Source organism: Toxotes jaculatrix, chromosome 3 (assembly GCF_017976425.1).
Source record: "Toxotes jaculatrix isolate fToxJac2 chromosome 3, fToxJac2.pri, whole genome shotgun sequence".
NCBI lineage: Eukaryota > Metazoa > Chordata > Actinopteri > Toxotidae > Toxotes > Toxotes jaculatrix.
Genome location: NC_054396.1, coordinates 26,464,622 through 26,488,327, shown reverse-complemented (window position 1 = coordinate 26,488,327; position 23,706 = coordinate 26,464,622). Strand labels below are relative to the sequence as shown.

The window sequence follows — 23,706 nt, the reverse complement described above, 5'->3', positions numbered from 1 at the left end:
TAGATGGTCAGATTCATCGCAGGATGAAAATCTCATGAAGAGATCTGAGCGGCTCTTTTTACAGAGTTTAATAATGGAAATGAATAAACTAACTGAACAGCAAACTGTACACATTTAAATAAATGATCAAGTTAACAAATATAAAGTTTAGAAGCTGCAGATTATTTCTAAGTGAAACAGGAAGGTCTTACGCTGGTGTGACAGCCTCCTCGGTTGCTCTTCAGGCAGGGGTTAATGGGAGTACAGGAGTGACCGTCACCCTCGTATCCATCCCTACACACACACCTGGTGCGACACACATACAGGTTAAATGATAAAATGATAAACAAACTCAGCAGGTGTTCAGGTCACAGAGGAGTAACCAGTGCTGTGTTTATAGTTCTGTTTATTTTCCTGTAAATCATGATAAAGGATGATCAGGTTGAGTGAATAGTAAAATGATCAGTGTGGTGCTGATCGCTTGGCGCTCCTGCATGAAGCAACAATGCTAATGAGCAGGTTACAAACACACAAGGTGGAGGAGGAAGCTTCAGGTGTGAGATAATAAGCACCTGGGCTGCCTGCCTAGTGAGGAACGGGTGAATGAACAGACTGACAAAAAGTCAGAGGATCAAAGTTTTCAAGATTTTTATCTCTTAATCACAAATATCAACCTCAGTCAAAGTCAGTAAGATTCAACCCCTGGGAGTCATGAATGTCTGTACAGAAATACATCCAGTAGTGCTTTGGATTGCTTTGAATTGTTGGAGTGACGGGCCAACCAGCAGCTGAGCCTTGTCAGATTTATGGACTAAATTCATCAACAATCCCACTGAGAATCACACAGGAAGCAGCAACAAAACAGCTGAGACAAACAGAACAGAGACCAGCAGACTGACATTTATAGAAAAGTAAGTTAAAGTTAAGGTAATTGAGGACGAGGACTTTGTGTTTAAAGGCTTTTAGCAGAATGAGTGCAGGATTAATATCAGCTGCCAAACATCTAAATCTTCCTCTAGGTGTTCACAAAAGGAATGTTATCGTACTGTTAGCTGCTCATCTCGAGCTAAACCCCGGCAGTGATCAGTATTGTAGTGAAAACCGAGTGGACGACAAAGTGAGCGGCTCTGTTCAAACACCCAGGGTTTGTGATGGATTTACTGAGGAGAGTCAGTCTGTTGCGTTACTGCAGAGCAGAGTGACACTGACACTCTGTCAATATGAAGATGGTGACAGCTGTAGCCACAGAATGTTTGCGTTAAATGAACTAAAAAAAATAAGAGTAAAAAAAAAACTGATGATGTCTTCAGTTTTTGATAAAATGAGAAATGTTCCTAAACCTAATACACTCTGGTTAAAAGGCTAAAAATAAATCAAGGTCAGGTAGGAAAATACTGGTAGTTCTGGTAGTAGCAGCAGTATCTTACGTAGTACGCAGTCCTGTGTGTGTACAGTACGCGTGGATGTGACAGTGTTCCTGCAGTCCGTCGGAGTTGCAGGGCGTGGCCGTCTTGTCACAGTTGTCTCCGGAGTATCCCTCCAAACAAGATCCCCTCCGGCACACACCACCAGAGCCTGGACGGTTATCACACGCACCGTGGACACACCGACACTCTAAAGTCACAACCCCACACACAAACACACACATTAGCTACTGTCTCATTAAAGCAACAGGGGAAAACAGCTCTTGGACTGAGCTGCTGTATCTGATCCAGAGAGAGAGCACTGATCTTCAGGAGCGAGTTAGAGCAAGTGAAGATGATAAAACTTTTGTCTCACTCATAAACATGACTAAATTCATGTGTTTGTGTTGGGTTATGATGGATAGCGACCTAAACCTGCTGGAGCACAGAATTCATTCTTCTTGCAGCTTCAGGTGCATTACTGCCTCCTTCCAGACTGAAGTAAAGCCGACCCTGGTTTGCATGTGGCCCGGTAAGACAAAGACAGCTTGTAATCTGATTTGTGCTCTGGCCAACAGAAGTGAATGTATGTGGCTAACTGTCAATGAAAGTGTCTTAAATCTCATCTGGACTTAAAGTGACAAGTGTAAATGGAGCGTTTGTCTTGTCTGAATATGTGAAGAGGCATGTTGAAACTGAAACAGCTGCTAAGTTACTCTTTTAGTGTTCATGAGGAGGAGCTGTTACCTTCGTCACAGTTGTCTCCATGCTTGGATGGATCTGAGCAGATGTGGCAGGCGATACCCTTGAAGCGCGACTGACAGCTGCATGATCCATTGCCATGGATACCGTCAAAGCACTGCATGTGGTTGGATGGATGGATGGATGGACAGATAGATAGACAGGTAGATAAATAAATAAATAAGACACATCAGTTGAGAGATGAGGCTCCTGTGACAGAACTGTTTGTTTGTTTGTTGCTCACAGTTCCTTTGTCGTAGCAGGGATGCTGGAAGCCTCCAATACAGGGTTTGCAGTCCGGACCATAGAAACCTTTACAACACTCTTGTACCTGTTAAACAAACACACACACACTTGGCCATTGGGAGCTGAACAGTACAACAAACTCAGTTTCAACAAGGTCACTTCCTGTTTTCAAGCTCTTTAACTATGAATCCTCCTGACGCTGGTCATTGTTTGACTGCATGCTACCTTCACATAGTAGCTGTGAGTTTGTGTTCTTGACACAGTATGCCTGGTGCTGAAACCCAGTTCCTTGACAGATGATAAAAATGGTCACCAGAGCACTGCTTTGTGTTTTCTTTTAAAAATGTACATGCATTGGGAAAGTAGAGATGTGAATCATGTTTGGAGGCCGGCATGTTGTTCTTTATCTGACTTGCTGGTTGTGGTAAATTACACTGCTCCTGAATGGTGTATCAGGAAACTTGAAAACCGTATATTTTCCCAGCAGGCATTACTGCAGCCAAAAAATGAGAACTTTACATCAGATGCCTGCAAACACTTTTCTTGACATTATTGTTTGGGATCTATAAATGGCGAGGACTCATGGTGCTACTTAAACCTGCAATAGCTGAAATGTTTTTCTACTAGCGTTAACAAGCTGTGTACTCTGTTTTTTGGAGTGTTGTGGCCGAAATACATCATACAGCTCAAACATAAATAAATAAATAAATCTGCTCATTTTGTTTTAATTGTCATCTGTTCTTTTTTACTGTACTTTACTGTAATTTTATCTATAATGTCCTCCAGATTTCTGGTGACGTTTCTGGTTTATGTGAGAGGAACTGATTAACTCATTGTGGAGTTAACCTTCTTATATTTCTCTTTTTCTGTGTAAATAAACAGAACTTTGGGTTCTGCTGTAGGAAGAAGAAAAAGAAACTGTGCTGGTTCATATGCACAGTCAACACAGTAAACACCTTTTCATTTGATCACACCATTAGCAGCAGGGACAGATGAAAGGTGAAGCTGAATGAAGCTAAAAATAAAAGCTCCTGATGCAGGTTTCAGTGTTTCCACCCTCACCCGTCTGGTGGTGTTGCAGAATTTGGCGCAGCCTTTACTGAGCGTTGGATTCAGAGGAGACGTGACGTAATCACAGCCGATCTGATGACTGTCCTGAAGAGACAGAAACACACGGATCTGTTGGCTTTCTATTCTCGTCTGTGATACCCACCAGGGGTCGGGGTTAGAAAACGAAAGCTGTTACTGAAGCAAGATTTCTGGAAAATGGCTCTGGCAATCAGAATAAAAGCAGTGAGCTATAAAAGCAGTGAGCTAATTGTCACACAAGGTAAATGAGAGCACAGACTAACTAGTGTCAGAAACTAATAAATGCCATATTCTGTGCTTAAACTGAAAACAAGAGAGTTTACCATTGTACAATTCCTGTCCAACTGTCATATTATATATTATAGTATTCTATTTTTCCAGCAGGTATAAATAGCGAATCAGGTCACAGTAGTACTATCTAACCCTCACCGTTTAATTCAAAGGTCATATCTGAAGTCTTATTTTTCCCACAAACACAGCTTCACTGAGAGCTTTCACCTTACACTTTATTCATTTCTGAATGACCAAAGTGACCGCAGAAGAGAAAAGCTGCAGTAATAATGATGTATTTTACCATTTCAGTGGTGCCATCTGGACACTCTGTCTCATAAAGGTAACTGCAGTGAACACACGGACCCTGAAAACACACAACCACACACAAATATTAACAACACTTACAGGGACTCTTAATCTTTACTATTAACATTGCTGTTAGCTTTAAGCTAGATTTAGCTTTTCATTTTGTTTATAAGATTTTTTGTCTATCCAACATGAATTTTATGAAACACATAAGGAGCCACATCACAAATATGTCAGCATCTAGGCAACAGAAAACAGCTCAATAGTGTGGAATACTTATCAATAATGGGTTAGCTGTGGGGTGCAGGGAAGGAGCAACACATATGAATCAATAAATAAATCCCTATCTGACAAAAAAGTGTCTGAAGTTCAAACTAGCAAGTTAAAATTAGCCACTGTTAGCTGTTAGCGCTGTTGGACTTGTCATCATTTTTGGCCTGTTATCTCTGCATATCTCACTGAGTTTGATTCAGAGTCTGTGTTTATGTTTGATGTACTCTGTCTGCTTGTTCAAAGTTTGTTTTGACCCTCAGCCTCTCTCTTCTCACCACGGTGATCTTGCTCTCTATGATATCACAGCGGTGAGGCAGGATGGGGAGGATGGAGGGCGGGTAAAGCAGCCCGTCAATCATATGGATGATCCCGTTGGAAGCCACAATGTTGCTGGTCACCAGACGGATGCCCTTCTCCCCCAGCAGGATCTCACCCTGGAGGGCAAAGCAGGGGGGCAGATGGTAGTATATTTACTGTGACTCGTCAGTAAACAGAACTATGAAAGATGCTGTGAAGAACCAATCAGAGACACTTACATCATCAGAAACGGTAATGGTGATGATCTGATTGGCCATCGTCAGAATCTTAGGCAGAGCAGCCAACTCGTCGACTGTCAGCTACAGACAGAAAAAAAATGATCAACTAAAACTTTTAAGGCTGATAAAGTCCCATTTTTCAAACATCAGGCTGGAGAGAAACACAACATCCTGATAACTTCACTATTCTCAGTGTTTTTACCCACAGTGGAGCTAAAAGTGTAAAGCTTGTCCTGAGGAAAGATAAAGGAATTAACAACTTTGAAAGGTCCTAAAACATTTCCCACAGATCCATCTCACACAGATCCAAGGCACTGTGTCTGTTTTGTTTGCAAAGCTGTCAATTCTACAAACCACACACTGAAGTAGGGGCTTAGAGATCACGAAGACTGGTCAAAAATACTTTATGGAATGTGTAAAGCATCAGTATGTACTGGAAATAGTTAAATTCAGTTTAAGGTGGTCGACGGATCACATCTTTCCAAAGCCAAAGCTTCACAGATATATCTCATCCGCAGCTTTAGTCCATACATTTTGGTTTAATGCTTTATCAAGTGATTTTAAGAAACCAGTACAACCAAACCCTCTTACAACACTGTTTCGTATGCAGTCTGAAAGTGACCCCCTTTCTAAAATACAACTGCACTGTATGGCCTTTGTTTTACTGTTAGCCAGAAGATTTACTCTGCTTAACTGGACACAATCTGCTCCTCCCTCCATTAAACATTGGATCAGAGATATACTCTTCTTCTTAAAACTGGAGAAGATTAAATTCAGCTTGCAGAGTCAACGCTATAAATATGTCATGGTGTGGCAAACCCTTTATTTCCTACTTTTCCTTCTCACTGTTGGGCTGAGAGTCTGCTGTTAACAATATAATTCAAGATAACTACATCTTATTTTTCCTCTTCCTTCTGTTCTCTGAGCATGTATTTGTATATGATTGACTACTCGAGAGCTTGTTAGTCCACTTTGCCAGGTCTTGTCTTGTGCAATTTTTGCTAGACAAAAAAAACTTCGATATGTAATGACAAATGATGCGAAATGAATAAATATAAAATATAATATCCCTCTGTGCAAAACTGTGTTTATCTGAGGCTAATATGAGGCTTCAGCATTCTGAGTTAGTCAAGCCAGTCTCTTTCAAAGTCTTCAGATTAAAATTCCCTCTTTGCAATTTCCTGTTTGGCTGCAGTGGAAGGATATTAAGAAAAATAGGGGATTTTAGATTAAAATAAGACTGTGAACATGTCCTTTAACTCTAACACGTTCGTCCTCTGGAGATCAGGAACAGGATCGCAAAGTGACATGACAATCTTCATTCCCTCTAAAATTAAGAGGCATCTTGCGTAGATGTGGCCTCTTAGATTATGTGGTATCTTGCTGTGGGTCGGGGGTGTCTTACCACAGCTTGGGAGAAAATGTGGTGTCTGAGGAGCTCCTGAAGTTTATATTTGGCCTTGAAAAAGAGAAGAATATCATTTTTTAAAAATCTGATCATCTTCACATCGCAGAATGATAAAAATGATAAGAATGATAAAAGGACTAATACATGGCAGCTGAGGGGGTTACTGACATTATGTTTGGAAATTACTGAGGCTTTTTAAAAAAATGAAACTTAATATTATTGATGATAATAAAAATATAGAATAACAACAGACTTATCTTTTAATCCCACCTGTATGTTATCCAAACTAACCACAGCTAAAAAACATAAATGAAAACTGACGAAATAATTCGATGTGACTCCGCTCCCTGTGTCTTACATCGTTCATCATGTACAGGATGCTGCCATCTCTGGCTCGGTCCACAGCTTGGTTAGTGGGGACGAACACAGTCAGGGGCCCCGGGCCCCGCAGAGGAAGGGGAGACCCGCAGTTCTATAAACACATCATATCTGGTCAGAGGCCAGTAATTAGCACCAATTCCTGTTCAGACCCAGTGTGTGTAGTGGAATATAAAGTAAGTATAATGTTTGATTTCTTCTCATGTGGAGATAAAAGCAAATATCAGTGTTATGTTACTGTCCAGAGAAAAATACTCACATCAACCAGAGACAAGAAGCGGTTGTATTTTCCATCCTTAGTCAGAATCTCTCTGATCGTCTTATCAACAAACTGGACACAAGGAGAAGAGAAAAAAAAAATCATATGACTCACATTCATAGAGACCAGGGGTATCAAGTATCACCCATAGGCTAGTTTTTTCCAGTATTGCTCAGTGGAGGGCCAACATAGTTTTACCAGAAGTACTCAAACAAAATCTATCAGTGAAGGTTTCCATAAAAAATGGGTTTTGCTGAAGCATTTTGTTTCTGTTTTATGTTTTATTGTAATGCATTTAAAGGACCAGTGTGTAGGCTTTAGTGGCATCTAGTGGTAACGCTGCAGACTGCAACTAACTGAACACCCCTCCACTCACCCCTCCCTTTCCTAACGTGCAGGAGAATTTGCAGTGGCCTTCAGGTAAAAGAAAAATGTGAAAGGCCTTCTCTGAATCCTGTGTCTGGTTTGTTGTTGTTCTGGGTTATTGTAGAAACATGGTGGTGCAACATGACGGGGCTTGTGGAAGATCTGCTCCCTGCGCTAATATGAAGGGCTCATTCTAAGCTAACGAAAACAGAATGATTTTTAGATTCTTCTTTCAGGTGATAATACAATAATGAAGTGACCCATTAACTCACTTGTTCGTCACGAGGGGACGTGTCAGAGATTGTGGTTGTGATTGGCTGGTTGATGATGTGGATGATCCCATTGGCTGCTGGCAGGTCTTCCTGGAGGACGGCGTACAGTCGGCTGGGGTTGTCCATCAGGATGAACCTCTGGAACAACGAGAGAAAAACAGAAACCACAAGAGAAAAGTTTCAGTTGATTTCTTTGACCTGGTGCATAACGAGGTGTTTACTTATGGAAACTTCACATCAAAAGTTTGTAAAAGTCAGACACATGACAAAAAAACAACAACACTCCAACTATTACACCAGAGACTGAACTCCACATGCGTTCATTATAAGATTATTAAGAATATTCAACTTTCTGCCATTTTTTAATATGGAGTCAATTTCAAACTTCTGATTTGACATTCGACTGAAAGAATCTGGTATTTTAGACAGCAAGTAGTAACTCCAAAGAAGAGTAAGAATGTTTTTCTTTCCTCCTCTGTTCTTCTGATCTCTACGTCATGTGAAGATGTTGCAAAGTAATCTGTAAATAAGCTTTTCACATCTTGTACTAAATGTACTAAAAAAACTGGTTGGTTTGTCTAACTCAGACTCCTGAAGCCTCATTTAATCTTCATCTGCTTTTCCACAGAGAGGACTGGGGGTTATGTGTATTGATCACTTCACCAGTTCACAGCCAGTATGGACAGGAGGAAGGTTTACAAACACTAACTTACAATAAAATAGACTTGAACCGATCCTTTAATCACGTGAGCATTCTGGAGCAGTGTTTGAGCAAAGCTCCGCCCACCCTCTGACTCAACACAGTCAAACAGGAAACACAACTTATTATTCTTTGCTCTCGAGGAGGAGACACACACACACACTCTGAGAGGAATACGGTAAAATTCACCTTCACACCAAAACAACCACGTCCACTGAAAGTACAGCTGCAAGAGGGAACACTGGGAACACTGGGATTACTGGAATACTTGAATTTTAACCTCCTGCAGACTCCACGTCATGAACTGGAAGAGCCACGGCTCAAAGTGAAAGTAACTTTTAAGGAAGCTTCTAGACTGACTGACTTTGCTGTTTGCCGTGGTCACAGTTTCACTCAGCGACAAAATGTCCTCCGGATCAGAAGAAGATCTGTCCTGTCCCATCTGCCATGACATCTTTAAAGAGCCTGTTGTTCTGTCATGTAGCCACAGCTTCTGTAAAGACTGTGTGCAGAGATGGTGGAGAGAGAAAGAAACACGTGAGTGCCCTTTCTGTAAGAGAAGATCATCAAAGAGTGATCCTCCTCGTAACCTGTCGTTAAAGAACCTGTGTGAGACCTTCTTACAGGAGAGGGAGAGGAGAGCTTCAGCAGGGTCTGAGCCTCTCTGCAGTCTGCACTCTGAGAAACTCAAACTCTTCTGTCTGGACCATCAGGAGCCGGTGTGTGTTGTCTGTCGAGATTCCAAAAAACACACTAACCACAGTTTCAGTCCCATCGATGAAGCAGCACACGATCACAAAGAGAAACTCCAGAAATCGCTGAAGCCTTTACAAGAGAAACTGAAGCTCTTTGAAGAAGTTAAAGGAAACTGTGATCAAACAGCAGAACACATTAAGGTCCAGGCCCAACACGCAGAGAGGGAGATTAAGGAGCAGTTTAAGAAGCTTCACCAGTTTCTACAAGAGGAAGAGGAGGCCAGGATCACTGCTCTGAGGGAGGAAGAGGAGCAGAAGAGGCAGATGATGAAGAAGAAGACTGAGGCTCTGAGCAGAGAGATAGCAGCTCTGTCAAACACAATCAGAGCCACACAAAAGGATCTGAGAGCTGAAGACGTCTCATTCCTGCAGAACTACAAGGCTGCAGTCAAAAGAGTCCAGCAGCGTCCCCTGCTGGATGATCCAGAGCTGGTCTCAGGAGCTCTGATAGATGTGACCAAACACCTGGGCAACCTGACCTTCAACATCTGGCGCAAGATGAAGGAGATGGTCTCCTACACTCCTGTGATTCTGGATCCAAACACCGCCGACCCAGAACTCTTCGTATCTGAAGATCTGACCAGCGTGAGATCTGGACAGCGACAACAGTCTCCAAAAAACCCAGAGAGAACCAAATTCTCCTGCTCCGTTCTCGGCTCTGAAGGTTTTAACTCAGGGACTCACAGTTGGGACGTTGACACTGGAGGCAACAAGGACTGGGAACTGGGCGTGTTGGGAGAGCACATCAAGGTGAAAGAACGCCAACAGCCTGGATTGTGGAGAATTATGTTCTCCAACGGGAAATACACAGCATTCTCCACGTCAGGCTCAGAGAACGATCTGGCACTGAAGAAGAATCTGCAGAGGATCAGAGTTCATCTGGACTTTGCCAAGGGACAGCTGCTGTTCTCTGATCTTGACACTAACACACACATTCACACTTTCAAACACACTTTCACTGACACTCTGTTTCCATACATTTACACTGAGAATCACGTCCCACTGAAGATTCTACCAGTGAAGGTTTGTGTGATGATGGAAAAGCGTCATAAATAGATTATTATGATAGGGTTGGACAACTTGACAATATTAACCATGAGATTAAATTTACCAAACTCCCTTCTCTAACTGTGGGCAAAGCTGGGTTTACAGGATTGTGGAATGAGGTGCGCTGATTTTACTTGATTATTACATTTTATTTTGTCTATAGCTTGGATACAGATAAAAATGATGGAAGTTTTTCTCAGAACCTTACAGTGACGTATATGGCCATGTTTTTCAGCAAAATCCTCCTCTGATGAATCAAGACGATGAATGCTGATTATGAACAAAATGGTTCTCATACTATTTATTACACACACACACACACACACATATATACATATATATATAGCGATGACAAGCGATGGGCAGGCAGAAAGGTGTAGTACTTAAAAATATATGTTAACAGTATGAATTTATGAACTGATGAAATGAAATGATTTTCTATCATAGAAACTAGATCTATATCATTTTTTGATTTTTCTAAGATTTATCTTTGGATTGTTCTGATTGTGTGACCAATAAAAATTGAGTTAAAAGAACAGTTCATGTTGTTTGCTCGTAATCATCTTTAACTATCAAGACCTTAATACCACATGAGAACGTTTCTCAATACCTCATGAGAACGAAGTGACACTTCACTTAAATATCCATTGTACTGTTTTAAGTTTTTAAGACTCGGGTCTAAGAAAGCTTTACCAGCCCTACGAGGGCTGTGGAGTTTGGAGATGAAGTATTACCTTGTTGTCTTTGCTCCTCAACTTGGCTCCTCCGAACAGGTTAAAGTCTCGTCCCTCCAGATCCTTGTAGAGGTGCTGACCCAGGATCAGGTGGTTTCTACATACCAGCTCCTCATTAACACCCTGTAAAGAAAGTGTAAGTGGGTACATCAATAACCTGGAATCTATTTATGTGCACCCTGACAATCGTGTGTGGTTAGGTTTAAGGAAAGCAAACTTCCTGTCTGGTGTCTCGAGTCACTGCAGGCTTTTTTCTACATTAAACCAGAACATGATCTTTCCCTAAACCCAACAAAGTGGTGTGGATGTCAAAGAAGTTGAATAATGCTGTAGTTACTAGGAGTCAATCATTGTTTAACAAAAAGTCTCAGAGATCTGCTCAAAGGATTCTGATTTTGGTGGCCAAAAAAAAAAACATATCTAAAATTATGGATTTAAATACTCTGTAAGCATTAAATCTAAAACAAAGTGAAAACATAAAAATGGTCTCATCTCATCAAGGAAGACTCAAAGTTGAGTCACAACTCTTCACTGATCTTATCAAGTTGAAGAGGAAACCACTCGTCTGACTCTAGACTTATGTTCCTTAAACCACATTTACTTTGCAAGTTCCTTTCAGTGTTTTACCGTTTTAAATTCTAATAAACATCATGTTTAAATTCTTGCTTTAAATATCCAAAATTTAAATCAACTCAGGTTTCTATGGCTACTACAGATTTCACTGTGTGTGTGCGCCCAGAGGCCTGACACTCTGGTTTGTTCTAGTTTGTTCTCACCATCTGTCATTAGTCTATATTTCCAGGCCGAGCTGAGAGAGTGAGAGGTAGGGGTGTGTGTGTGTGTGTGTGAGTACGCACGCACATACATATCATCCTATCTTCCTACTGAATGTTTGTGTAGACAGATTTTAGCAGGTCACCATCAGGGACATTTGAAGACATTCCTACATTGTGAGGACATTTCAGCTCGGTCCTCACAACATCAAAGGGCTGTTTGCTGTTTGAGGGCTAAGACTTTGTTTCTGGGCTTAAGGGTAGAGTTAGGCTTAAGTCAGGGTTAGGGTAAGGGTTACAGTTTGGCCTTTAGCTGTGATGAGATGGAGAAAAGCAAAAAGGCAAGAGCATAAATTACATCTGTTATCATCTGACACTGTTTTTCCAAAAAGTTATTTTAAGAGTCCAGGGATCAGTTTGCTTTATTTTCTGCTAGATGTGGTTTGGCCTCTGACAGTTGCAGCTTTCTGAGACAGACAGGTGACCGATGGTCAGACAGACAGACAGGTGACCGATGGTCAGACAGACAGGTGACCCACAGTTAGAGGTGTTTTCAGCAGGGGGATGAAAGCTGTGAAAGGTCCATTGTGGCTCAGCAGCTGTGCACAGCCTCTCTCTGAAACACAAACACATATGCATACGCCAAAGGTCAAAGGTCATAGCAAAGAAACAACGCTGCTCCACGTCACAATGGTACCAATCAACAGGCTGTGGTTGTGACAGACCCTGAACCTTTTTTTTTTTTAAATCAACTCTCTTTATGCTGCATGTAAAAGATAGATAATTTTATTCTGGAATTTCAGAAAATCAGCAAAATAAAGTGAAAACAGAACTAGAGGAATAACTACACAAACAAACAAACAAACAAACTGACTAACTTATTAAAGACCATGATGAACTATCGTGAAATTAAAACTGAATTTCAGTTAAACCAGTGGTTCACACCCCTGTCGTGGGGCTGGTTCTTTTACCAAACAGAGAGATGGTTTCGGTCAGATTTTCTCTGTAGCTTCCACTCCTGCCAAGCTCTATAAGACGCTCCATCAGGTTACCATAGCAACGCCGGCCGTCGCCAATCTGACCCACCTCACAGACACACCTGTTGGGGGGGTATTTACTAATTAATCTACAATAGACACACATTTTTACAAAAACACAGAGCTAAAGACACAGAGATGAACAGTGTCTGACATCAGCCATTAGCTGTTAGTTTAGATCTGGTTCTAGTTCTGGTCCTGGTTCTGGTTCTTGTGCTGTGTCTAGACAACAGCACACGAACAGATAGGCCTTGTTCCAGTTGTAGTTCTGGTCTTAGTTTTAGGTCTGAGTCTTGTTCCGGGTGTAGTTCAACAGACAGAAAGTCTCTAAATAAAGAAGGAAACTGGTTGTGGGTCTTTTTCTGGCTCGAGTCCTTGTACATTTCAAAACTTGCTTTCATTTTCCCGGGGAGTCGTTTGGTAACTTACAGCTGGCTCTGAAGTCTGCACAGCATTTTGATACACGATATAACTCTTTTTGCAAGATGAATTTTAGTTTTGGAAATAAAATCTAATGTTTGTTGCTGCAACATTAGTTTGGCTGAAGGCAAAGTTAAGGTTTATGTTTTTATTGGACAGTAGCAGCACAGCTTCTGCAGACCTTGTATGTACAGATAAAAACATTAAAATAAAAAAAAAATCTATATTTTAAATATCTTATCTAAATACAACTCACTGCCAACTGCAACACTTTTTCTTCCTGACAGTCTGTCAGAGGACCTGTGAGCTCAGATTATTTTGTCACAATACAATAAGGTACAGTTGTTGTGTTGAAGTGTAAACACCACAACAACCTCCACCTGAGCTGGTGGTTTCAGCAAGATCGATTCTGTCCCTGTAAGTTGACCGCACTGCATCCTCCTGTCTTCAGGTGTTTGGACTCCTGAACTGAACTTGCCAAGTCTGAGCTTCCAAGTACATGACCCTGAACTTGGTGGACTACGTATTCAGAAAGACCTCTTGGTCTTGTTGTGGCTCTGATTCTAGTCCAAGTTGTAGTTTTTGAGAAAAAAATCTCTTAATAAATAAAGACAAAGAATCTTTTCCTGGATGTAGTTCTTGTATATTTCAAAAATTGTTTCTTGTTTTGATCCAGGTCCTAGATCTAGAGAGCAGAAGAGAGTCAGAAATAGAGACTCTGATCTTGTAGTTCTGGTTCTATATCTAGTTCTACACAGCAAGAGACAGAAATCAAGAAATAAACTAGTTTTGGGTCCTCCTCTGCTTCGAGCCCTTGTCTAGTCCTAGTCATGCGCCTAGACCTGGATCTAGCTCGAGTTCTAGACAGAAAAAGACAGACAAAGTGTTTGTGTGTCTGACCTGGGCTGTCCATCCAGTTCAGTCTGACAGAGAGCTGTAGGGTCACAGGTGTCTGCTGAGCAGGCAGAAACCAGCTGACAGCCAAACTCAGGACTGTCACCTATAGGAGACATGCCAAGCATACACTCACAGCTGGACTGAGAGACAGACACAGAGACAGAGACAGAGTAAGGTTAAACACAATTTCAGGGTTTCATTGATTTTTTTTTTTATTCTGGCTCTGACTGTTCTCTTGAATTTTTGTTCTGACATTAATGGACACTGACAACTATCCAGGTCCTGGTTCTAGTCAGGTTTCAAGTTTTATTCTAGATCTCTCTCTCCACCTGGTTCTAGAGGTCTCCTCACCTTGTTGGGTCCTTTAAAGACACAGATGGTGGAGTTGATGGGACACCCTCCATTGTTCTCTAAACAAAGGTTTTTGGGTACACAGATCTTGCCGTCTCCCTCATAGCCAGGCTTACAAGCACAGCTGACCTTTGACCCCTGTGAGGAGCACTGGGCGTTGACGTCACAGTCACTCCCTGAACAAACACCTGAACAGAAAAATGACGATTAGTAACTGGGTCCAGATGAAACTATAAGATTTTTATCCTTAAAACTAATTTTTAAAAATGACATTCACAAAACACGTTCATCGAAATAAAACTAAAAACTGGAGTTAGCTCCCGTTGTTGTAACCCTTGTTCGAGTTCTAGAGACCAAGAAAGAGATAAGCGGCACAGGAACTGGTTCTGGGTCTATTTCTGGCTCTTGTCCTGGTCTAACCTTTTATCTGATGTGTTTCTGTTCCTGTCCAGATTCTAGATCTGTATCTAGACAACAAAAGAAAGACTGTCCACCTGTAGGAAGCAAAGACTTAAGCTGTGCCTGAAATCACTCCCTATTTCCTATATAGTACACAATATTCAGTGTCTGCCACTTTATTGAGTGAGCAAATTATGAGGGTGTAAACAAATCCACTAAATAGCAAACTCAGCCGGTTCTTGCTCTAATTCCAGACAGCAAGGGTGTTAGAGGAGGAGAGAAACCTTGTTCTAGTTGTAGTTCTGGTTCAAGTCCTTGTTCTGGATCTAGACATATCTAGTTTCTAGAGGTAACTGGGGCTCAAAACACACAGTACAGTGTGGTGTTCCCACAGGACACAAAATTATAAACACAATCTTCCAGGACTGATAAAATCACAGATAAAACGAGACTAAAAGTCTGCAGCAGTCATGTGAGACTTTTTCTGTATATTACACAAACAATTTAATGGTTGGACGGATGAGAAATAAACAACTATCCTTAGAAAAAATATCAAGTTCGTCCTGAGGGAGGTGCAATGTTGCTAAATCAAGAGTTTACAGTATCTTCTGTACTGTGGCCATTTTAGGACATATCAGACTCAGATCACTAAACTAAGCTGTACACTATCAGACTTAGCTTAACTTTCAGGCTAAGTTGAACTTTGTGGGCCACAGCTATACTTTGAGTTAAACGCTAACATTGGCATGCTAACACAAACCTGGACAGGCCTAAGCTAAAAGCAGCATTCGAATAAAACAGGGAAACCCGAGATGACTGCAGAGATATGCGTTTACTTGCGCATTTGCCCTGTGGAGTCTTCCTGTATCCGGGCAAACATTCGCAGCGTGCGGCGTCTCCCTCTCCCTCACAGAAGGAGTACGGGCTGCAGCTACTGCACCTGGTGCTCACTGCCAACAAACACAAGTACACAACAGCAGCCCAGTGAGGGCAACAACAGAACATCATACACACTGTGAACATATAACAGAGCAGTAAATGTAATGTGTGTCGCCTTTTGTCTCATGAGCTGACACCCAGATGACAAGGCCAACAAACTGCATTACATTTCAAAATCCCTTTTGGTCCTCTTCCTTTAATTGTGTCACTTTGAAATGACTCACTAAAATCTCTCTGGCTCTGATGGGCGAGCTGCCAGATCTCAGTCATTTCGGTTCATACTGTCATTGGGTCAACTTTAACTGTTACTGTGAGCTCCCAAAGCAGCAACAAGCGTTTTGCGCTCTGTTCAGCTCACCTGCTCAGCTGTTCAGTTTCACCTAAACCTCAGGCTGGACCTTTCACAGCTAGAAAAATTACTGCAACTTCTTCTGCTTGTTTTGTAAGGGGGGGAAAAATTAATCCACATTCTGATTCAGAGGTGTAAATTTAATTTATTAGTTAATTTATTAGCAATTTATCAGTATCAGAAAATTTCAAATCATAGCCGGTCCTTCTGAGCATTCATGCATTATGTCATCTAATTTAACCCAATAATATGCAGTCATACAGTCCATAGCCTAGTGTGGTTTAAGTAACCTAGTAGAGTATAATCCAGCACATCGTGGTCTTACCTTGGTCACACCGCTTCCCAGAGTACGGTGGCTGACACAAACACTTTCCATCACCCTCCGGACCTTTATTACACACTCCATGCACACAGTCACACTCTGCACAGACAGAGTACAGTAATAGTTTATGAAACAACTGTGGGACGTTTTTGGCAGTTCTTGCATTTTTCTCTTTGACTCTCATTCATGATGCCATTTCTACCTGAGAGGTCAGAGGTCAGAGCGTCAGACAGCCTACCTTTATCACAATTTTCTCCAAAGGCGTTCTGATTCTTACACTCCTGACAGGCAAACCCGAAGAAGCCGTCCTTAAAAGAGAGAGATTTTTGTTCATGATGATTTTTTCAATATCACCAAGACAACCTAATATATTCCTCCCCAGTGTCACCGCGTCCCTCCCAGTTTAGACAAACAGGTAGGACAGTCACAGACTGACCAGACCGGACACCTACATCACAGACACAGGTCCCGTTGCCGCTGTCTCCATCCAGACAGGCTCCATGGAAGTTACAGTTCTTCCCTGACCAGGTGGGACAGGCTGGAGACAGACAGGTGAATGAAAAGGAAGATGGACAGACAGGTGAAAAAGTCTGTGGCATTTCGGCTTCTGTGAATCAAATCTGAGTCACTGTCAACTGTGAAGAGCTGAGTGTGCGTATCAAACGATGATATACACATGGCGAGGAACAAATTTCTTTACTAACTTCTTAACTTAACTAACTTCTCGGCTAAAAGTAATGAAGAACATAAACGAACACAACAAACACATTTCGCAGCGCAAGAACAACAACTAAAACGACTGACCCTCTCAAAGCCAAATAATCCGACGTTACTGTTTTCTGTCTGTGACGGAAAAGTAGAGCTCAGGTGTTTGGCGTGACCATAGTGTGATATGATTGGTGCAAAGAAATGACAATCAATGAAACATCCAATCAAAACTACGGACAAAAGGACAGTCCCGCCTTCTTGTTAAGTGTCCGTTTGCGCAACACAAACCGTTTTTTAATTTTATTTTTTATAACACAAATGCTTTCTATTAATGAAAGTGGTTTGTATTATTATGTAGAACGATTTGTGTGATATAAATGGAGAATATAGGCCAATTCTGAACATGTTTTCAGTACCACCAAATGATTTTAAAATCATTGAGCTTCAAATTTACTTTTATCTGGCAGTCAGTTAGTTGCATGCATATTGAAACACTGAACAGTATAATGATAAATATTATAGTTATGTGTGTGTGTCTTACGGAGACACAGTGGTCCCCAGTGCTGGGGACAGCACAGTGGCTGCATGAACCTCTTCACACAGATGTGCTGACATCCATCCAGCTCCATCTCTCTGCCGCCGATCTGAACCACGTAACTGCAGCACACATCAGACAGGAGCATGAGGTGAAGAAGCTGCTCCATTCACACCACATATCACTACTACTATAATACTCCATTATAAGTAAAAGACCTGCATGAAAAATCCCACATATAAGTAAAGGTACAGAAGTATTGGCAGCAAAATGTCCTTGTTTTGTCCCCCGTGACTGACTCTGGATCACAGAAGACACTATTAGATCATTATTACTGAGATGGAGCTCATTTTACGACTTCATATACAGTTAGCTAGTTTATTCCAGTGGTTCCAAACCTAAGGGTCGGGACCCGCCAAAGGGTCACAATATAAATCTAAAGGGCCATGAGCTGAAGAAAAAACAAAGTACTGCTACACAAATCTGTATTTTACTGCAGAAATGTCTCTGGTGGAACTGCTAACAACTTGTAGACATCTGAAATGTGACAAAGGCCCCCAACTATACACTGCCTTCAACATCATAAGGCATAAAGTTTGGATAAAGGTTAACAATGAGTACTGTTGTCATAATTTTATCATGTTTTTCTTTATGTAAAATCTTAATCTGAAAGGTAAACAGTAACTGAAGATGTGAAATAAATGTGCTGAAGTAAAAAAAAACGGATGACTTTCTTCTGAACTGTAGTGGAGAAGAGGCATAAAATACCATAAAACAAGAGTAAATCTTTAGTTATTTTCCACTACTGCTTGGTATGCACCTGCAGTTGGTGGTGCCCACATTGCTGAACCCGTGAGGGCAACTGACAGTGGTGGCTGCAGCACATGAAGTGCAGGAGGTGTATACGTCCAACCTTTGGGAGATATCACATCGACCAGGTGGGGAAGTCTGAGGGAACAGAGGAGATCTGTGACTGCACAATCTGACAGAACAATCCCTATGTATTTCTCAGCATTTGTCTTTATACATACAGAAATATGTTCCCATGACTCCAGATCGTACTGTCAGCATCAGGACAGCTGTTTTCAACAAGCAACAGCCGCCACTAAAACGTCCACCGATACTGGGACAACTGTTTGTAGTTGTACTTGCAACACTGGTGTGGTAAAAGCAACAGTACCAGAGGTAACATGTGTGTGTAAACATGAACTGAAGTCTACACTCATCTTCCATGTTAAACAGCCTCAAAGACATTTTTCAGGAAAATCCGAAAGGAGGAGAAAGTGAATGTGGAGAAACACTGTTGATATTTGAATTCAAAATACTTATGTATGCATAGGTGTGGCTTAGCTCATATATTGGTAACATCATTGCTAGTTCAACAGTAATAGTAATATATATACTATATACTATACTATATACTATACTATATATAATATATACTGTATGTATGTACACCATCAGCCACAACACTAAAACCAGTTACCTGTTTTGATGTTGTGACTGATCAGTGTATTATCTAAGTGAAACGTTTCTGGTGTGAGCATTAAATACTCCTGGTTCATGATGTGACACTGTCACCACAGCGGTTTATTAAAGACTTGGCTCAGAGTTTTGCAGTTAAATTGTTAAAGGAGCACTCTGCATATTTTACACAACAAAGTAATTTTGATTGATTGCACTAACCTGTGACTGTGTCCAGTTGCATTATGGGATATGTTTTTGGAGTTTGATTCCATACTAGGGACAAAAAGTCAGGAGATCTCTGCTACTTTGATTCTGACCACTCTGTTCTTAACCATGCTAGCATCATGGCTAGCTATGGATGGCAGAGTTGGTTGGTCCAGCACTTTTGGTCCAGACTTAACTATTTCGACAACAAATGGTGAACATGGTAAACATAATACCTGTTTAACATCAGCATGTTAGCACTGTCATAGTGAACATAACATGCAGACATTAAAGCACTGTTGTGCCACTAGGGTGGCTGCAGGCTTCTTGGGACTAAAAGTCAGGATGGTCTAGGTCTCATACGAGTGTTCAGACTTTCAGGAAGCAACTGAATAAATCTCTGCAGTGGTCGTTGAGGTTTTGACACCTCTTTTAGATTTTTTTTTTTTTCAGGCCTTCACTTTACCCCTTTAAATGTCACTTAATGCAAAAGCTAAAGTTAAGTCCACATGACCCATAACTTTTCATTCATTCAGTGGGCAAAATATGGCATGAGGTTCTGTACAAACAAGAACAAATGTTTTGTGAGTTCAGGCTCCAAAAAGAAAACAATGAGTAGATCTAAAGAGAATTAACAGGTGATGCAGTATTTCAGGGTACTGTAGTTTGTGTGTTACCTGTTCTTGCAGTGAAGTATGCAGGCAGAGCAGCAGCAGCAGCAGCAGCAGTGGTGGCGGTGGCATGGCTCAAAGTGTCACATCCAGGGTGAAAAAATAAACCCAGTGTCCTCCTCAGTCAATAGAAAAAATTAGCAGAAAAATTGGAGGATGTGTCCAGTTAGATCTTATCCTATTTTTCCCAACTCATATCTAATCTGAACCTCAAGCACAACTTGTACTTGCTACAGGAAAAAACACACATATAACAACATCCTCTGTGCAAGAATAGCAAAATTACTAGAAAACAATAGACTTGTATTCCTGCAATAGAGAGTGTAAAACGGAAAGCAACTTGCTGTTAGAAGAAGATAACTACTTAAAATATATATTTAAAAAAAAACTAAAAACAAAAAAAAAAACCAACAGGGTGGATCCAGGCAGCGTTGGGATTATCAGCAGTGTTCTTGGCTCATTTATAAAGCCTGAAGGCAACAATCCCTGTTATGTGGGAACTAACAAACAAATAACAACTAACAAATTAACTCTCAGCTCAGTGTCCGGTAAGGCAGAGAGCAGCCAGAGAGGCGGGAGTGACTGCTGGCGTCACGCCTTTTCCTCTCTGATCTAGGAAAAGAAAGGAGAAAAAAAAAAAAAAAAAAAAACAACAGAAACTGGCACCTCCTGGAACCTCCCAGCAGAGGTCATCTCCTCCTACTACTCCCCTGGTAGTAGCAACAGCACTTGTAGTAACAGTATTAGAGCTGATAAAGTAGCAGCAGTACCAGCTGTAACAGTAGAACATTTTAGTCACAATAACAGCAGTATACAACAGCAATAAAGGTACAGAAAAACATACAATAACTATTTCTTTCTCTTCCTCTCCAACACCCACACATGATAATTGTACATGGACTACACACTGGCCTTTGGTTTTAATCACTCTGGTTTATCACTTTAAAACTGCTTTGAGAAATAGTGTATAAACAAAGATGAGTATGTTTTTTTGTTAGATATAAACTGTTCATTGGACTTCATTTTCGTGGTCAATTGATCTGCTATTTATTTCTCAATTAATCAGTTAATCTTTTGGGGTTTTTTTCCAAAACAAAAAATATTTTTTAAAATTAAGAAGTTGGTATTTGAGAGATTGTGAGAAATCCTCTTTCTTCCTGACAGGAAGTTTTGGGCGGAATTCCCCTCCTGGTCGTCCCAGCGGGGTGGTGTGATTTGGACGGATTTCCTCGTCAGCTGACACAACTCGTCGTCTACTTCTCAGGATGAAAAGGAACAAATGAGAAAGCTGTGTTTCTTTCCTGTTTGAATTCAGTTCAACGATGAGGAGTTGACAGACCCAGTGAGGTGAGTGTGACCAGAGAGAGGGTCAGAGGTCAAACTGCAAGCGGACAGAACAATAGCAGGAAGCAGGCCGACGCTCTGGGGCTGACAGTAAACCACCACAAAGGTTTACTGCCTTGCTCACTGGCTCTCCAGCCATTTTAAGATGGCAGAAGTGTTGGTTGCTGCCATGGGAAGGCGTGGACAGTTGAATCAGTCTGAGTTACACTGCGAGAGATACGACCTTTTGAGTTATCAAAATGTCACTGCTGAATAAAAATGGAGGGGGCTGTTCTAAAGGTCTCCCCACCCCAGACCAGAGAGTCTGATTCACATTTTACAAAACCTGACCCGGATCAGTGCGAAATTTAGCAAACTGCTTGGATTGGATTGGATTGGACTGGCAGTGTGGTATATTGCCAGTTGTGGCATCATTATTCACTGGTTTATATCCATTTGACAAAAGTTTACACATGCAGGCGGTTTTGTGTTTCGCCACACCCATTAGAAAATGTATTCAGTGATGGCCACCACCCAGTTTATGTTATTTTGATGTTGAATTTCTTGTTTACATCAACATAATCATAAATATTGAATCTAAAGCCTGCCTTGCTATGGACCAAAGTAAGAAAAAAAGCCTTATGATGTGTTCAGACTGAAGGCAAAGCTGATTTTCTCCTTGTTATTTGAGCAAATTTGTGCATCAAAACGTTTTGCACTGTCCTTATTTGACCCGGACAGCTGATGTATCGACTTTCTCATGTTCAGTTCAGACTCTGACTGATCTCAGAACTCACCAACAAATCCAACTCTTCTATTTTCCACCAATATCTGTCTTTCTCTCTCAAACCTTTGGGATCAGTGTGAATTTTCTTTTTGCTCAGGTTAAAATATTTTTTAACTTCCATGGTCACATGCTCCCATCTCTGCACTGTCTATATTCAATCATGCTACCTTTACAATTTGCTTCCCATTTAGTCTGAACACAACCTTAGAAAGAATACTGCTACTTAAATCAATTTTAAGTAAATTATAGTTGGACTAACATGGTCTACTGGAAATTTTAATTCTGAAAATAAAGCCATACATAGTTTTAATGTATCAATTTATTTCATACAAAGTGCAGTAAATTTAAAAAAAAAAAAAAAAAAAAAACTAAATCAAATCAAATATCTTGGAGAACTTACCAAAGTTCTTCTGTTCTGTGGATTCAGCTTCTCTCAGTGTCTTCTGTCTCATCATGTGATCCCAGACTGACTCCATGAGATTGAGATCAGGGCTCTGTGGGGGCCAGACCATTGTATTGCAGGACTTTTCACTCGGCTTGTCTCTGAAGATAGTTCTTTATGACTCTGGCTGTATGTCATAAAAGGTAATTTAATTGTAAATTTTACGTGGTGACACTGACCACGTATGGCCAGCTGAGACCATTTCTCATCTGGACTTTTTTTTTTTTTTTTTTTTCAGTGCCCCAAAAACTACTACAGTGCCACCACACACATTACTGATAACAGTGCAAAGTCGTTTCTTCCTCAGAATTATATCACTTATATGTTTATGATTAGTCAGTAGTTCGATATGGTGTCCGTCCCTGCGTACTGCTGACTAGCTGATATTATGAATTTTTGTAGACATATTATGCTCTGACTTGTGGTCTCACTTCTCTGTGTTGCCTTGAGACTTTATCTTATTTCATTTGTCGTGGACTTAAAGAATTAAGACACTGTGTGAAGGACAATATGATAATTGTTATCTTTGAGTGTTTCATAATGGCACCAACAAACACACACACAGACACACACCGTCACTCAGTGCTGACTACTGAAGAAGTGAGAAAAACATGAATCAAGGAGTAAAGAGAGACAGAGGCCTGAGCCAGAGGTCATGGATGTCTCTCGGCCTGTGTCCCTGTGACCGTCTCAACCTCAACAAATGCCTCCAATCAGCACTCTGAGCCGGAAAACAGCCCGGGCAGACAAGAAAAACCACGAAAGATAAGAGGAAGTGAGAAAGGATTTACTATCAGTGTCACATCCCTTTGGCGTTCCCTGGTGTCTTTCTGCTTCGACTGTTTATGAAAGGAGGCTTTAACTGGACTCAACAGAATATCCAGATCACCTCAAACATGCTGAATTTGCAGTTTCAGCTTCACCTGGTTAACCTAGGTTACCTTACCTGATCCAAATATTTAATATTTCACAGTAAAATCTGGCCTGGTTGCTAAACCATAATGCAAATTTTAGCTGCTAGTTAGCTGTTAGCTATCTATAACTTTTTAATTTATTGTTTTTTTTGTTTAACTGCCCGCTTCATGAGAAAACAGCAAAATGTCCAACTTGTGAAGAAATCCTTTGAAAAATTCCTGATAATGTGGAATCAGTTGTTCCCTGGTTAACATCTGGACCTTCCACCAAATTCAGCTAAAATATGGTGAGAAGTCTGATTGATATACAGCTACCAAAGGGGACAAAAAAACATAACCTCCTTAGCAGAAGTTGTTAAGGGTGTGCTCCATAGTTTCTCAATCTCACTGTTAAACCACATTG

The 23,706-nt window shown here is 40.9% G+C and overlaps 2 protein-coding genes across 2 annotated transcripts in view; one reads left to right on the top strand and one right to left on the bottom strand.

Moving 5' to 3' along the window:
- The window catches only part of stab1 (stabilin 1), a 54,057-nt gene extending 33,657 nt beyond the window's left edge, over positions 1 to 20,400 (bottom strand). Inside the window, exons 1-24 of the mRNA XM_041033201.1 lie at positions 19,844 to 20,400; positions 18,316 to 18,443; positions 17,502 to 17,617; positions 16,705 to 16,790; positions 16,491 to 16,560; positions 16,256 to 16,351; positions 15,479 to 15,592; positions 14,244 to 14,431; positions 13,896 to 14,032; positions 12,510 to 12,637; positions 12,078 to 12,154; positions 10,766 to 10,888; positions 7,530 to 7,667; positions 6,892 to 6,963; positions 6,613 to 6,726; positions 6,252 to 6,305; positions 4,847 to 4,927; positions 4,586 to 4,744; positions 4,033 to 4,095; positions 3,432 to 3,524; positions 2,368 to 2,454; positions 2,130 to 2,241; positions 1,407 to 1,593; positions 192 to 285 (exon numbers count right to left, since the gene is read on the bottom strand). Of these exons, the coding sequence (XP_040889135.1) occupies positions 192 to 285; positions 1,407 to 1,593; positions 2,130 to 2,241; positions 2,368 to 2,454; positions 3,432 to 3,524; positions 4,033 to 4,095; positions 4,586 to 4,744; positions 4,847 to 4,927; positions 6,252 to 6,305; positions 6,613 to 6,726; positions 6,892 to 6,963; positions 7,530 to 7,667; positions 10,766 to 10,888; positions 12,078 to 12,154; positions 12,510 to 12,637; positions 13,896 to 14,032; positions 14,244 to 14,431; positions 15,479 to 15,592; positions 16,256 to 16,351; positions 16,491 to 16,560; positions 16,705 to 16,790; positions 17,502 to 17,617; positions 18,316 to 18,443; positions 19,844 to 19,909 (2,583 nt within the window). The 5' untranslated portion in view covers positions 19,910 to 20,400. The remainder of the gene's footprint in view (positions 1 to 191; positions 286 to 1,406; positions 1,594 to 2,129; positions 2,242 to 2,367; positions 2,455 to 3,431; positions 3,525 to 4,032; positions 4,096 to 4,585; positions 4,745 to 4,846; positions 4,928 to 6,251; positions 6,306 to 6,612; positions 6,727 to 6,891; positions 6,964 to 7,529; positions 7,668 to 10,765; positions 10,889 to 12,077; positions 12,155 to 12,509; positions 12,638 to 13,895; positions 14,033 to 14,243; positions 14,432 to 15,478; positions 15,593 to 16,255; positions 16,352 to 16,490; positions 16,561 to 16,704; positions 16,791 to 17,501; positions 17,618 to 18,315; positions 18,444 to 19,843) is intronic.
- LOC121178818 (E3 ubiquitin-protein ligase TRIM35-like) lies at positions 8,346 to 10,572 on the top strand. The gene has a single exon (XM_041033202.1). It carries the CDS (start codon positions 8,634 to 8,636, stop codon positions 10,038 to 10,040), a length of 1,407 nt encoding a protein of 468 aa, XP_040889136.1. The 5' UTR covers positions 8,346 to 8,633; the 3' UTR covers positions 10,041 to 10,572.
- Positions 20,401 to 23,706: the final 3,306 nt, after the last annotated feature.